Below are 12,940 nucleotides of genomic sequence, written 5' to 3' on the forward strand. Positions count from 1 at the left end.
GGCCCAGCCAGCCAGCCAGCCAGCCCATAACTCGAGATATCCTACATTCGACAGCCCAACACAACCACCCACACAGCCCCACGCCCCCCACCCAAGACCTTCCGTATCGCACCCACACGACACGACCCAGCACCCCGCGCGCCGCCACCCGCCGGCTGCTCGTCCAGCGCCCCTCGCCGCCCTTACCCAGCGCGGCTGCGCCCCTCGCGGCCTCACGCCTCGGCTCCTCGCCGGCTCGCCCAGCGCGTGAGGCGCGCATAGCGCTAGCGCCCCTCGGCTCCTCGCCCAGCGCGGCAAGCGGCGGCGCAGCACGCCGGCTCTCCTCGGCCCTTGCCTCGCCGGCCGCGTTCCAGAGATTCCCAGTGCGGCCAGCCGCTCTTGCCCCTGCGGCAACATCGGGTAAACGGGATTTTCGGTTATTTCTTTTTTCGGGTAAATTTTGGTAGCAGTTTTCATTACCCGCATTACCCGACCCGATTTTCCCAAATTACGCGAATGCCCAGGGCGGACCGTAGGCCGACGGCGACGGCGATGGCGGGGTCGGCGGCGGGGAGGTGGAAGCGCGCGGCCGTAGTTGTGCTTGGGGACATTGGCCGTAGCCCGCGCATGCAGTACCACTCCCTCTCACTCGCCAACCAGGTAAACCCTTCTTAAATTCACCACTGTTCTTCGTTCTATTCCCTTTGGTAGTGTGTTGGGCTTGATGAGAGTCGTCTCTCCAAGTCTCCAGCTTCATGCGTGAGGTTGGTTCCGCGTCCGTAAGACAAGTAGTTTATGTATTGGCCTTCGGCCATGAAACATTTTGGAGTGACGGGAAGGGGAATGAGTATTTAAAGTTACCTATCCCATGTAGTTCAGAACATCAAGCATGCAATTCTAGTGGGAGAAGCATATTTTATTCCATTCTACCATCCTTGATCCTTTGTCCATCTTCTTCACAGGCTGGCATGGAGGTGGACATTGTTGCTAATGGAGGTACTGTGTTCTTCACAATTCCATTGCACTTTTATGACTCTGTTCAATCTCTAGTCAGAATCTATTTATACCCCTCAATTACACAGCTTAGGTTGTATTGTGCAAGACAAGTTATTTTGGCCTCTGTTTCTTGTAGAGATCTGACACTGTGTAAATGAACAGGAAGTGATCCTCACCTGTCATTGAGAGAGAATCCTTCAATTCACATCCACGAGATGGTATTGATGTTGGAGACTATTCTATTGTCGTGCATTGCCTTTTATATCACTATATTAACTTGAATATTTCTCTTCAGAAAACAGTGAAGTTAACTGGAATTTCAAAGATATCTGGTGCCCTGGCACTTCTACTTAAAGCCGCTATCCAGTTTGTTATGCTGGTTTGGTTCCTTTGTTTTAAGATTCCTCGGCCTGATGTTCTTCTTGTTCAGGTTATTTTCGAGTTCCTTTCTATGTGTATTCAGAATTTCATGGACACTATGCATGATCACTATCAATTTAGACATCGCATCCATCCTTCATGCAAAGTAAACTCATGTCTTCATGCCTGGCTTAAGTTGAAGATCATGCTATGCAGCAATTATGGTGTCCTATTTCTGACATATTTTAGCGCATTTGTGAAGTTGTTTAATCCAACTGGTACCTCCTTCGTTGCAGAAGATGCTCCAGTCTCATCTTCTAGCAGATTATATTGTAGATTTGTACCATGAGGGATGTAGATTTTAGTTGCCTAGAGTCTCTTTTGTTCGATATTTACTCAAGTACTTTTTTGTTTGACATAGCCTCAAAGTTTTCAACAGCATGATTTGCAATATAATGGGATACCTCATTTCAGTTATCTGTTTATTTTTTCTCTAATAGAATCCACCCTCTGTTCCAACACTCGCTGCTGTAAAACTGGCAAGCTGGCTAAGAGGTGCTAAATTTATTGTGGATTGGCATAACTTTGGATATACATTGCTGGGATTATCTCATGGCAGAAGTCACATCATAGTCAAAATCTATTTCTGGTAACCCATCTACCCTGTTTGTTTATCTGTTGTTAAGATTAACATAGCATATTGAACATCGTGTTCAAGAAATTTGTTCCTATACTTGAATATATGTGTTATTACAGTAGCGTGTTTTGTACTCTAGGTTTGAGAAGCACTTTGGGCAGATGGCTGATGGCGCCTTTTGTGTAACAAAAGCGATGCAGCATGAGCTTGCCCAAAATTGGGGTGTCAGGTTTAGTGATCAAACTTCAACATAGTTTTCTTTTCATATATGAAGGAGAAGGACTATTGCTTTGTAATTTGTACTGATATAATTTTCAATTCCAGAGCGACTGTTCTTTATGATCAATCTCCTGACTTTTTCCACCCTGCTTCATTGATGGAGAAACATGGGGTGAGCATCTATTTTGAGTCATGTAATAGTTCTTTCTGATCAATCTCCTGACTTTTTCCTCTTTGCTGTACCGCATGTGACCTTAAGACATGTAATAGTTGTTTAGCAGGTTAGGGAATACCATTTGCAGTGCTATGGGCAATGTTGATTGCATATCAGTGGGTATGTTTTTCTTCAATGAATCAGAGCATTTTGATGTTTCAAGTTTATTATGCTTTGGTTTATTTCATGTTTCCTGATCATATATTACAGAGAAAGAGGTGCAAGACATGAACACTACTGTCTTTACCAGTAAGAATGATGGCAAAATTTTCCTGAAGCCTAACAGACCTGCACTTGTTGTGAGCAGCACAAGCTGGTCTGTTCTCTAGAACCGAGCAGCCGTTGCTATAGTCTTATTTATTTTCACTGCCTGTGATTATCAAAATATGAGAAGGATTATAGATCAAACTACATATGTTTCCAGGACACCGGACGAAGATTTCAGCATACTTCTGGAAGCAGCACTGATGTATGATAGACGTGTTGCTGCAACTTTAGGTGAAGATGATTCAATGGATGAGGGGCAACTTTGGATCGATATCAAGAATGGAAAACAATTTGGCTATCCAAGATTATTGTTCATTATCACAGGTATAATCCTTTCAGCTATATTAGCTTGAATTACCAAAGTTTAATCATTCTTTAATTTTCATGTTTTCCATTGTTCTAGGTAAAGGACCAGATAGGAAAAAATATGAGGATCAGATAAGAAGGTTGAAGTTGAGGCGTGTTGCCTTCCGGACGATGTGGCTCGCATCAGAGGACTACCCTTTATTGCTTGGTATGCCAGCTGATTACTGCCCATCCCAACTTGAAGGCTTTCTAAGCATGAAGACTGATTTTTTAAAAAAATAATGCAGGGTCAGCTGATCTAGGAGTGTCGTTACATACATCTTCGTCAGGGCTGGACCTACCTATGAAGGTTACTCGGAAATACTTGTTTTGACTAAAATGATGAAGAGTTTTTATTAGCTTGATTATAACCTGAATGTTTTAGGTGGTTGATATGTTTGGATGTGGATTGCCAGTTTGTGCTGCTTCTTTCTCCTGGTAACTCAGTTTCTTAGATATTTGATTTGCAATATATTTCTTTGAATACTTTTCATTTGTCACTAAAGCATTAAGCTTTCTGTTCCGTTTGCAGCATTGAGGAACTTGTAAAAGTAAACAAAAATGGTCTTCTTTTCTCAACATCTTCAGAGCTTGCTGATGAACTTATGGTCAGGATCACTTGAGTATATTAGTTTCTATGTCATTGCACTGAATGATTGCTTTGATATATTTGTAATATGAATTTATGGCAGCTTTCTTTTTTCTTAATAAAAGTATGAGCACGTCTGCATCACGACTTCATTTCTACCATCAAAACTGATGCTAATAATTACAGTTCTGAAACAATGCAGATGCTCTTTAAGGGGTTTCCAGAAGAATGTTATGCCTTGAAATCCCTCAAAGAAGGTGCCATGGACACAGCGTCGACTTCCAAATGGTCAACAGAATGGGAAACTAATGCACTACCTTTGGTGAACCAGGCTAGTGCTCAAACATTGGTTACTAGAATTGTGATTAACACTCATAAGCTTAGGCTTTATCTACTTTTATATCCAAATTTGCAGGTCTGTGGATAAGATGTGTGCTAACATATACAGTATAAGACGGACAGTTATTTATTTCAGAGAATCAGAGATAGGTGTACTCGACTACTGGAGTGAGCAGATGTGCATCAAAACTCAAAGGTTCTCTTTGCTTTCACCAGCTGCTGCGAGGATCAGTTGTTATGATGTGCGTCCCTTTAGCAAATCCAATTCAGTGATTCTAGTGATACAGTACAAGGCTCTTTCCTTTCAAGATCGGAAAATGTACTCTTTGCTGAGCACATGTCTAAATTGTTTCAGGATGTATAGTTGTATACAACAATAGATTGTTTGATGTGGTATCATGTTGGAATGTCTCCAGTCTGTTGCGTGGTAAGCGAAAACATAGAAAACCATATTGTTTTCTATGGCGTTGAAGGCCATCTTGTAAGTTGTATGATGATATGCAGGCAGGCATGTACCAAACAAAGTTGTACAAGTCGTTCTCCTTTTTGCTTCCGTCCAAGTTCAGATCTCTAACACGATGTCTGGGGAATTGAAAGGACGTGTCAGATTTTTTTTCAGAATGAAGGAACGTGTCATATTTATGTGTTCTTGCAAACCCTGCTACATCCTCTTTTATATCAAGTGAACTTACACTCTGAATCTGTCCTGATCCATTTGCCCCCTTCGTCCTCCACCTCCACCTCTCCTTTCTGGGCCATCTGTACCCGTCGATAATCCCTCATCACTGGATTAGTGAACGCCGAATTTTCAGGATGTGCACTCTTGAGGAGCAATCCCCAGGTAATCTGTCAAACAAGAAAACGATACATGATTACTCTGAATCCAGAACCAATTCAGTTCAAGTGCCTAGAGAATCTGAACTCTGCAGCACCTCGTCAAATCTCATTTCTGGTACAGTTTCCCTGGAGCTCGGCTTGGGCAAGAAACCCCCGAAGGCCCTTGTTGCACGTTTCCTGAATGAGCTTTGCCTAACAATGCCTCCATTCTTGGAGTTCGAAGAACAGCTGAGAAGCCTCTCGAGTTGTAGGTGATTCACCCTGCTCATTTCGCCGGCTGTGCCTTGTCCTCTGCCTCTGACAAGCGATTTCAGTTCGTCCTGCAGTTTGGTGAGTTCGTCAAGACGTCCACGGCTCTTCATTCTGTGTCCTTCCCTCATCCCAAACGTTCCGATCGAAAGAACCGCTGCCGTCCAGCCGTCGTTGAGCTTGTCGGTCTGAGGAAGGCCGCTGGAGGAATCTACAACTGCAAGACGGGGAGTGCAGGCGTGAATATCAGCTATAACGAACATGAAAGAATGCCGTTTCAGGCTTTCAGCTCGTGAGATATGCTGAAACTCTGCAACAGTTTTGTTTTTCTCTTTTGGAGACTGAAATCCATCGCAGCATGACACTTACGCCAAGCCGGGTCTGCGATGAACTCTGATTTCCTTCTGCCGCCATGCGATCCATGAAGCTTGGTCTGCATCCAGTTGAGAACCTGCAGCCGCAGCAATAGCAAGAATCAGCAACTACCATTCAGCAACACCAAGTTCAGATGAAACAGAAAATGCATGCATACCCCCATGTTTACTACTGTCCTATCGTATAAGAAGGATTGCTACTGCCCTCTCGTATAAGAAGCTTTGGAGAAACGTAGGTGAATGGGCTTGACAGGAAGCTCATTATCTCATGCATGATGCAAGTGTATATATATAGGGGGTGCAAAGTTGGGTCCTGCGGCCAGAGCTCAGAAAAATCTGGTTAAAGACTGCATCTGCACCTCAGCAGAATCTCATGGCCATTGCTGTGTCCAGCACACTGGGGAACAATTTTGTAAGCTCATCTGCAGTTCTGCACACATTCCCAACTTTGACTTCATTGGAAGCAAACGCTGCATCGAGGAAGATCTATCCCGTTTAAGGGAGACGCGATATAGCCAGTGAAACATGGAAAGGATGCGCCGAGAGTCGAGCAAAGAAAGATAAGGTCGCATGCGTTTTCGAAGTCTGCAAGGAACATTGGCGTGTGACAAAACTGGCCACAGATTTATGAAGCTTCCGTGCAGTCATGTTTTGTGCTATCGATGCGTCGATGGAGTCGCTCCAAGTGTCCTGCTCCAGGTCGTAGGCAAAGTAGGTAGGGAGGTCACAGGTCAGCATGATTCACCATTCAATTTGCAAGAACTATAAATTGATTTAACCGACACCTGCGTGTAATGCAGGCAAAAAGGAACGGATGTAAAATGTCAAATGCTCTATCTTAAGCAGTGGCACTGAACATCAGTTATTTAACCGACACCTGTGTGTAATGCAGGCAAAGAGGCAGGTGCGGGTAAAACTTCTTGATCGGGCAGAAGCAGAACATCGGTTATTTAACCGACACCTGTGTGTAATGCAGCAAGCTAAGCCTGGAAACTAAAGGTGCTCACTTCAAAATTTCTTGTCTTGCAAAATGACAGACACACTGTTGTTTTAGAAGATAAGAACTTTTGAAACGACCATATCCGGCATTCTTCTTCCAGCCTGCTAGTCATTCAAATTCTGGTGGCCGCATATTTCTGGCCTTCACAGGATGGGATTTTGGTGCATGACTAGCGACTAGTCTATGACAGATTCAGTGCTGGAGGGCAATGAGATATATTACTCCAACATTCATCTGCAAGTGGAAGCTTTACGTTGTATTCATATGAGGCCCTATAAAGTTATTCTATGCTTCTTGTCTTCTTCCAGGGGACGAAAGGAAAGAAAAATGCATTATGTACATACATCTGTGAATTGCAACGTTTTTTATTACAAAAATTGAGAACAATACCCGATGAGGATCACCTCGAGTGAAAACACTGATCAACATAGGTGTATTTTTCCCCCAAATTTTTCTGTTTTTATGTACCCAAGATCACATGTGTTTGCTTTAATTTCATGCTTCTTTTTGTGGACGCTATTCTCCCTTTGGTGCTGCCATTTTTTTTCTAAAAAAAAAGCTGATACCGTTCATAAGATACGTTAAAATCTTCCACACTGACCTGGGAAGCATTACCGGGAACCTAGAGCGTGCTGTAATTCTCAGTACTATGCAACTGGGATGTGAACCTCTAAACATAGAAAATTGTGAGGTAATGGCATTAGCTGACTGTCCGTTTTTGTTGTGGAGGAAATAGGAGGAAACAAGGTCAATACACAATATTGCCACATAAAACTAGAATACCACACAAAGTCACCTTCTCAAGCTACTTCAAGAGTGATCTTGTCTTGTGGCTGTGGCAAAGACTACTCGCCATTCCCTTGCTCTCCGGTCCCCTCTGCTGACTGAAGAATCAAGTCTGATAGAGCAGGGGTGTCATGCCATTGCCTTGCGCAGTCCACCGAGCAGCCGCATGCTTCTAATAATGATGACGCCCAATCTATCTACAGCTGCAACCAAGTGTTGTACTTGTACATCAGAGCAGACTACCGCGCAGCAGCATGCTTCTGATGATGACGCCATCGTCATCTATCTTCTATTGTCTTGAGCCATGGAGCGTGACCAGCGAAGCTCGAGCCGCCGGAACAGCACGCGTGCGCTTGGTCAGTTAGCTGAGACACGATTGCTGGCTTGGAAGAAGAAAGCCTCGCTGTGGGCCGCGGGTGGCGCAGAACCATGGATGCAGGCGCCCGCGAGCAAGGATCGGAGGCGGGTAGCGGCGGGAACGCGGCGGGCCGTGCTAGCCGGAGCACGAAGCGGAGGCGGCGCTTGTGGACGGTGTTGCTGGGGTCGGGGATGGGCGGTAATTCATTTACCGTCCACCCCTTTGGGCCATGGGAACCGTTCGATGAGATATGTGCGGTCCGGATTGGGCGCAGTCGCGGTCATCTCAGGAGCGCATGGCGTCAGGATAGCGGCGGAGCTCCACGGCGGCCACGCTGCTCCAGGACGCCGGCAGTGCCGCCGCTGCATTCTTCGACAGACGCCAGGGCGGGGCATCGTACGACAGCCAACGCAACAAGCAAGGATCTACGGCCCCGCATGTTGATCCTCTGCTCGATCGTCATCTTGAACTGTGTTGTGGATGCCGGCATGCTGCGGCGGTCCGAGGCCGCCCGCCATTGAGACGCGAGCTCGCCATAAACCCCGAGGAGCTCCGCCTGGTTCAAGAACGCGTTCCTCAGCACGATCTCCATGGCTGGGGTGCTCCGTGCTCGGCAGGGCCTCATCGGCGCAGGCGGGCGTCCCTTTTGTGTGTCTGGCTTGCTAGCTGGGACGATTGCTGTCTTGGAAGAAGACAGCCTCGCTGTTGCCTGCAGGTGGCACGGCACAATGAATGTCGGACGCCGGGAGCACGGATGTGGCGGCGGGAACGCGGCGGTGGCGCGGCGAGCCGCCGCACGAAGCTGAGGCGGCGCTCGTGGACGGCCATCCAGGGTCGGGGGTGGACGGTATTTCATTTACCGTCCACCCTTGAGTAGTCTGGAGGCCGTTTGATCCGACTTGTACGGCCCGGATTCGACAAGGTCGCGGTCTAACTTGGTCGTCTCTGGCCTCGGGAGCCGGAGGTCGAGCGCATCGCGCCAGGATGGTGAGCTCGACGGTGGCCGCGCTGCTCGAGGACGCCGGCAGTCCCGCCGGCGAGGCCGCCGCCGCGTCCTTCGACAGACAGCCGGGCGGGTCAACGGTGACGACAGCCGACGCAACACGCAAGGACCTACGGAGCTGCATGACGAGCCTCTGCGCTGCGCCGTGGATGCCGCCATAACCATCGAGCTCGTCTGGTTTCCAAGGTCATCCTCGACCCCAAGAGGCCATGCCTGGACCAGGAACGCCCTCCTCAACCTGAAGCATGCCCAACAGCGAGCGACAAACACTGCTTCACGTTGTTGTACAAATCGATTCCGGACAGGCTTCAATCGTTTCACAATGGGCAATGTTCTGATTGTTCTGCATCATGTCAGGCCAATGCTTGTCAAGTTTCTTCAGTAGTGCTCTTCTCTTTTGCGAGCTCAGCAACATTCTGCACGCTGAAGACCTTGCTGGCTGCAGCACACGAAGGCCGTCTTCATCAATGGTTAGGGTCTCAACTCTGAAACGGCTGCAGTCAGGGTAAGGATTGCAGCTAATTTGGCGCTGAATTTTCAATCGCAGCCAACTCCCCCCCCCCCCCCCCCAAAAAAAAGGCATGCTTCCGCTGATGACTCCATTGCTGTCTTCTCCGATCTCGGCTCAATCGAGAGCGAACTGTGCACGAATGCATAATACAGACGGCGTCGGCGACGATGGCGAGGCAGCATCCGCGCCACGCATGGCGCGTAGTACAGGATGGTCACCCCTCACCCGTGTTGGAGGCCGGCGCATGGCGCCATGTTCCGCTAGTGCACAAATCACCATTTAAACATCAGAGTTTTGCTGCGTATGAAGAATCAACGACTCAACTCGAATCAGATTTATTATATACTCCATCCGTTTCAAATTATAAGTCATTCCAAGAATCTTGAAGAGTTAAAGTTTTTTAAATTTGATCAAATTTATATGATAAGATAATAATATTTATGATACTAATTAAGTATCATTAGATTCTTTGTTAGCTATATTTTCATAGTGCACCTATTTGATGTCATAAATCTTTATATTTTTCTCTATAATTTTGATCAAATTTTGAGATAATTTAATTTTTTAAAAGTTTTGGAATGATTTATAGTTTTGAACGGAGGGAGTAGTTATAAAAAAATTTATCAGAGAGACAGAGTACCGATGGACGGGATGCATCAAAAGGGCCGTCGTCTCGCGGGAGACTCGAACTGGTGCTAGGCCTTGATGGCCCTTTCCAAGCTGAACGGGCCGAACGGGCTCGTCCGACGGGGCCCACGCTGTCGTCTGGGTCGAGCCTGGGTCGGATCCGAACGGGCTCTCTTCTTCTTGGGGAGTAAGAAGAGCAGCCGCGGCGGCATATAGTCGTGTTCCCGAGGTCCCCAGGAGCGCAGCACCCACTCCCCAAATCTTCCGGCGACCACCCCCGACTCCGGCGAGATGAGCCGCGGCACAGGCGCGGGCTACGACCGCCACATCACCATCTTCTCCCCCGAGGGCCGCCTCTACCAAGTCGGTGCGTGCCGCCCCAGAACCCTAGCCTTTTTTTTTTTCCTTTTCACTTGCTTAGACTTAGATCTGGGGGGAGTTCGGCGGCGCCTGAGCTGTGTCGTTCGGTGTGCGCAGAGTACGCGTTCAAGGCGGTCAAGTCGGTGGGGGTCACGTCGATCGGCGTCCGCGGCGAGGACTCCGTATGCGTCGTCACCCAGAAGAAAGTGCCGGTGAGTTGTTCGGCGACGCTCGCCTCGATCGCTCGGGGCCTCGCGCCTGATCCCCTCGTTTCTTTACCCTGATGCGGGGTGCTGCACTGAAAAGGATTGCTGCTCTCTGCGGGGTTCTGTTGGATTGATTGTTTTGTGTGACCTGACCCTGACTTGTGCGTGCAGGATAAGTTGCTGGATCAGACGAGCGTGACGCACCTGTTCTCAATCACCAAGTTCGTCGGATTGCTTGCCACTGGCCTTACAGGTATGGTTGGTTATTCTGCTCCAGTGCACATCATTATATGGTCAGTAGGGCTGTTATGTTCGGAGTTATGCTTTAGTTGCCATCAGCTATGAAAAGTTGCCCTATTTCCATCGAATTGCGGGGTTTTAGATATCTATTATGCTACAAGCCAGTGGAACTTGACTGTTGATATTGCTGGCTCTAAATTGGATAGGTCAAAGTAAGTTGGATTTATATGTTAGTTTTGCTTCTTATCCATGCTACGTGTTTGCTGAGTTGAGCTGCATATCTCTGGGAGTTCATTCTCGAAATCAGTCATTTTGAGCCGCACCATGGTCATCGATGGTTGAAGCTCCAATTTAGAAGTCCAAGCTTTTTAGTTGTATAATACACAAATGCTAATTTAAGATTTTAGGCTAGAGTGTGTATTATGATTTTGTGAGGTCCAGTCACTTGTAATCATGGAAATTATTTATTGCATGCCACATCTGTTTATCCTTCCTTTAGCAACAATAAGAACAAAACGTTTCAGTCCCAAACAAAGTTGGGGTAGGCTAGAGTTGAGAATCAACAGGAGCCACTAATCAAGGTTCATGCATGGGAATATCTGTTCTCCATGCACTCCTATTCAAGGATAAATGTTTTGGTATGTTCCATCGTTACAAGTCTCCTTTTATTGTCTCCTCCCATGTCAATTTCGGCCTACCCTGCCTCTCCTCACATTCCTTTACCAATATGGTAAAAGGCAGTGGCCTTCCTCAAAATCTCAATTAATCTGTTACTGTGTATTTTACCTTAAGGATGCTCATGAAGTTACTTAAGTGCTGGTTATCGCCTTGCTGTTTTCACATACTGCCCTGTTTGGTTGTACTTCTGACTGGTAATGGATGTTGTTTTATTCCCAGCTGATGCAAGGTCGTTGGTTGCCCAAGCAAGGAATGAAGCAGCTGAGTTTCGCTTCAAATGGGGTTATGAGATGCCTGTAGATGTGTTAGCGAAATGGTACCGAGCCTTCCCTTATTCAAGCTTGTGCTTTGTGCAACAGTAGCTATAAGCAAACATTACTTATGCGATTTATGTTTCAGGATCGCTGACAAAGCGCAAGTTTACACGCAGCATGCCTACATGAGACCCCTTGGCGTAGGTTAGTATCATCACACAATACATGCTTGCTATTACGTTAAGCTGTTGTCGTTCTGCTACAATGTTCTAGTGTCTTCAGGCAGCTTGTAGCTTGCCCATCATGTTCATTTTTTTTGGCTGCATTCTTCAGTTGCTATGGTCTTGGGCTATGACGAAGAGAAAAATGCTCAACTCTTCAAGTGTGACCCTGCTGGTCACTTCTTTGGACACAAGGTATATGTCTATTTTATTAGGCTGCCTTGTATAATTTCCACCTTTTTCCTTAATGAATATTGCTGATATTTACTTAGAATTAATCTATCTGCTGACATTTTCTTCCAGGCAACTAGTGCCGGGCTTAAGGAGCAAGAAGCAATAAATTTTCTTGAGAAGAAAATGAAGGATGATCCAAAATTCACCTATGACGAAACTGTTCAGGTAATGCTGGACAAAGCACTCTTTTTTGTTTAAAATATTATATACATGCTGCACAAACCTAGTAGTAGTCCAAACAACTAATTGTACTGATACTAGCATGCACTTTGTAAATTGTATATAATGCTGGTAATGCAGCTCATTGATGTAGCTGTGCCATAATTTCTACATCTACATGCCATTGATACTTCATTCTTCAGTTGTCAATCCAGCCCCCCCTGTTCGCATTTTCTATTTTCAAACTACCTTGTAGAAGTTGAGGTGGTTATTCTTAGCTAACTTCGCCTTATGCTTTTCAGATTGCAATCTCTGCGTTGCAATCAGTTCTCCAGGAAGATTTCAAGGCCACTGAGATCGAGGTTGGTGTTGTGAGGAAAGAAGACCGTGTTTTCAGAGCGCTCACAACAGAGGAGATCGATCAGCACCTGACGGCCATTAGTGAACGGGACTGAGCCTCCATATGTTGGACATGTCACTGTGTCACACTGCCGAGCCATTGTGCTTCGACACTTGTCATTTCATTTTATAGCCAGCAAAGGAACACTGAGTGGACCATTTCATGTCTAACACTGAAAACAAGCCCCTCCCGTTGTACTTGTTGCTTAATCTTTCTATGTGGTTGGATTTGCAATGCTTTGCTAATAGCGTGCGTACCTGAACGTTGGTTATTTGGTTACATGTTGCATATACTAAAAGCGTTTATAGCCTGACTATATCAGGAAGAAACTCGTTTGGCTTCTAGCTCTGATGGTGAACCAATCAGGCTCTCAATATTTGTTAGCCAAAGGATCTCCAGAATTATTATTCTTAGTTCTTCAATTAATATTACTCCCCCTATTTCAAATTGTAGATGTTATTTTGGTAAATCTAGATATCATAATAAAAGCTAGCAATG

General features: G+C 46.2%; 3 protein-coding genes across 4 annotated transcripts; 2 read left to right on the top strand and 1 right to left on the bottom strand.

Moving 5' to 3' along the window:
* The first annotated feature begins 94 nt into the window (after positions 1-94).
* LOC120647110 (UDP-glycosyltransferase TURAN-like) lies at positions 95-4,566 on the top strand. 2 transcript variants are annotated; one of them, XM_039923734.1, is made up of 17 exons: positions 95-399; positions 504-639; positions 942-975; positions 1,138-1,193; positions 1,271-1,405; positions 1,836-1,984; positions 2,112-2,201; positions 2,297-2,363; positions 2,462-2,525; positions 2,616-2,721; positions 2,830-2,996; positions 3,076-3,186; positions 3,266-3,327; positions 3,403-3,455; positions 3,550-3,625; positions 3,809-3,937; positions 4,022-4,566. In XM_039923734.1, exons 2-17 carry the CDS (start codon positions 532-534, stop codon positions 4,031-4,033), a joined length of 1,419 nt encoding a protein of 472 aa, XP_039779668.1. In that variant the 5' UTR covers positions 95-399; positions 504-531; the 3' UTR covers positions 4,034-4,566. The 2 variants fall into 2 exon arrangements, with proteins under 2 accessions (XP_039779668.1, XP_039779669.1); XM_039923735.1 differs by lacking the exon at positions 95-399 and having other exon boundaries at positions 547-639; positions 1,112-1,193.
* On the bottom strand, positions 4,390-5,657 carry LOC120647111 (protein NEGATIVE GRAVITROPIC RESPONSE OF ROOTS-like). Its single transcript, XM_039923736.1, has 5 exons — positions 5,564-5,657; positions 5,401-5,482; positions 4,878-5,248; positions 4,638-4,791; positions 4,390-4,527 (listed from the first exon to the last, which is right to left on the bottom strand). The coding sequence occupies exons 1-5, from the start codon at positions 5,567-5,569 to the stop codon at positions 4,508-4,510; spliced, it is 633 nt and encodes a 210-aa protein (XP_039779670.1). The 5' UTR covers positions 5,570-5,657; the 3' UTR covers positions 4,390-4,507.
* Positions 5,658-9,886: 4,229 nt separating this feature from the next.
* Positions 9,887-12,713, top strand: LOC120647113 (proteasome subunit alpha type-6-like). Its single transcript, XM_039923737.1, has 8 exons — positions 9,887-10,057; positions 10,168-10,262; positions 10,428-10,509; positions 11,394-11,490; positions 11,574-11,632; positions 11,762-11,844; positions 11,953-12,048; positions 12,345-12,713. Exons 1-8 carry the CDS (start codon positions 9,982-9,984, stop codon positions 12,495-12,497), a joined length of 741 nt encoding a protein of 246 aa, XP_039779671.1. The 5' UTR covers positions 9,887-9,981; the 3' UTR covers positions 12,498-12,713.
* Positions 12,714-12,940: the final 227 nt, after the last annotated feature.

This window comes from Panicum virgatum, chromosome 9K (assembly GCF_016808335.1).
Source record: "Panicum virgatum strain AP13 chromosome 9K, P.virgatum_v5, whole genome shotgun sequence".
Taxonomy (NCBI): Eukaryota; Viridiplantae; Streptophyta; class Magnoliopsida; order Poales; family Poaceae; genus Panicum; species Panicum virgatum.

Excerpts from the sequence above, each read along its gene's own strand:
- LOC120647110 (XM_039923734.1), top strand. The coding sequence starts at position 532 with ATGGCGGGGTCGGCGGCGGGGAGGTGGAAGCGCGCGGCCGTAGTTGTG. Across the intron at positions 640-941 it reads CCCTCTCACTCGCCAACCAG|GCTGGCATGGAGGTGGACAT; the intron begins GTAAACCCTTCT and ends TCTTCTTCACAG. Across the intron at positions 2,722-2,829 it reads GTTGTGAGCAGCACAAGCTG|GACACCGGACGAAGATTTCA; the intron begins GTCTGTTCTCTA and ends ATATGTTTCCAG.
- LOC120647111 (XM_039923736.1), bottom strand. Across the intron at positions 4,792-4,877 it reads CAGAAATGAGATTTGACGAG|ATTACCTGGGGATTGCTCCT; the intron begins GTGCTGCAGAGT and ends CTTGTTTGACAG. Across the intron at positions 4,528-4,637 it reads GATCAGGACAGATTCAGAGT|ACATCGTGTTAGAGATCTGA; the intron begins GTAAGTTCACTT and ends TCAATTCCCCAG.
- LOC120647113 (XM_039923737.1), top strand. The coding sequence starts at position 9,982 with ATGAGCCGCGGCACAGGCGCGGGCTACGACCGCCACATCACCATCTTC. Across the intron at positions 10,263-10,427 it reads TCACCCAGAAGAAAGTGCCG|GATAAGTTGCTGGATCAGAC; the intron begins GTGAGTTGTTCG and ends TTGTGCGTGCAG. Across the intron at positions 11,633-11,761 it reads CATGAGACCCCTTGGCGTAG|TTGCTATGGTCTTGGGCTAT; the intron begins GTTAGTATCATC and ends TGCATTCTTCAG.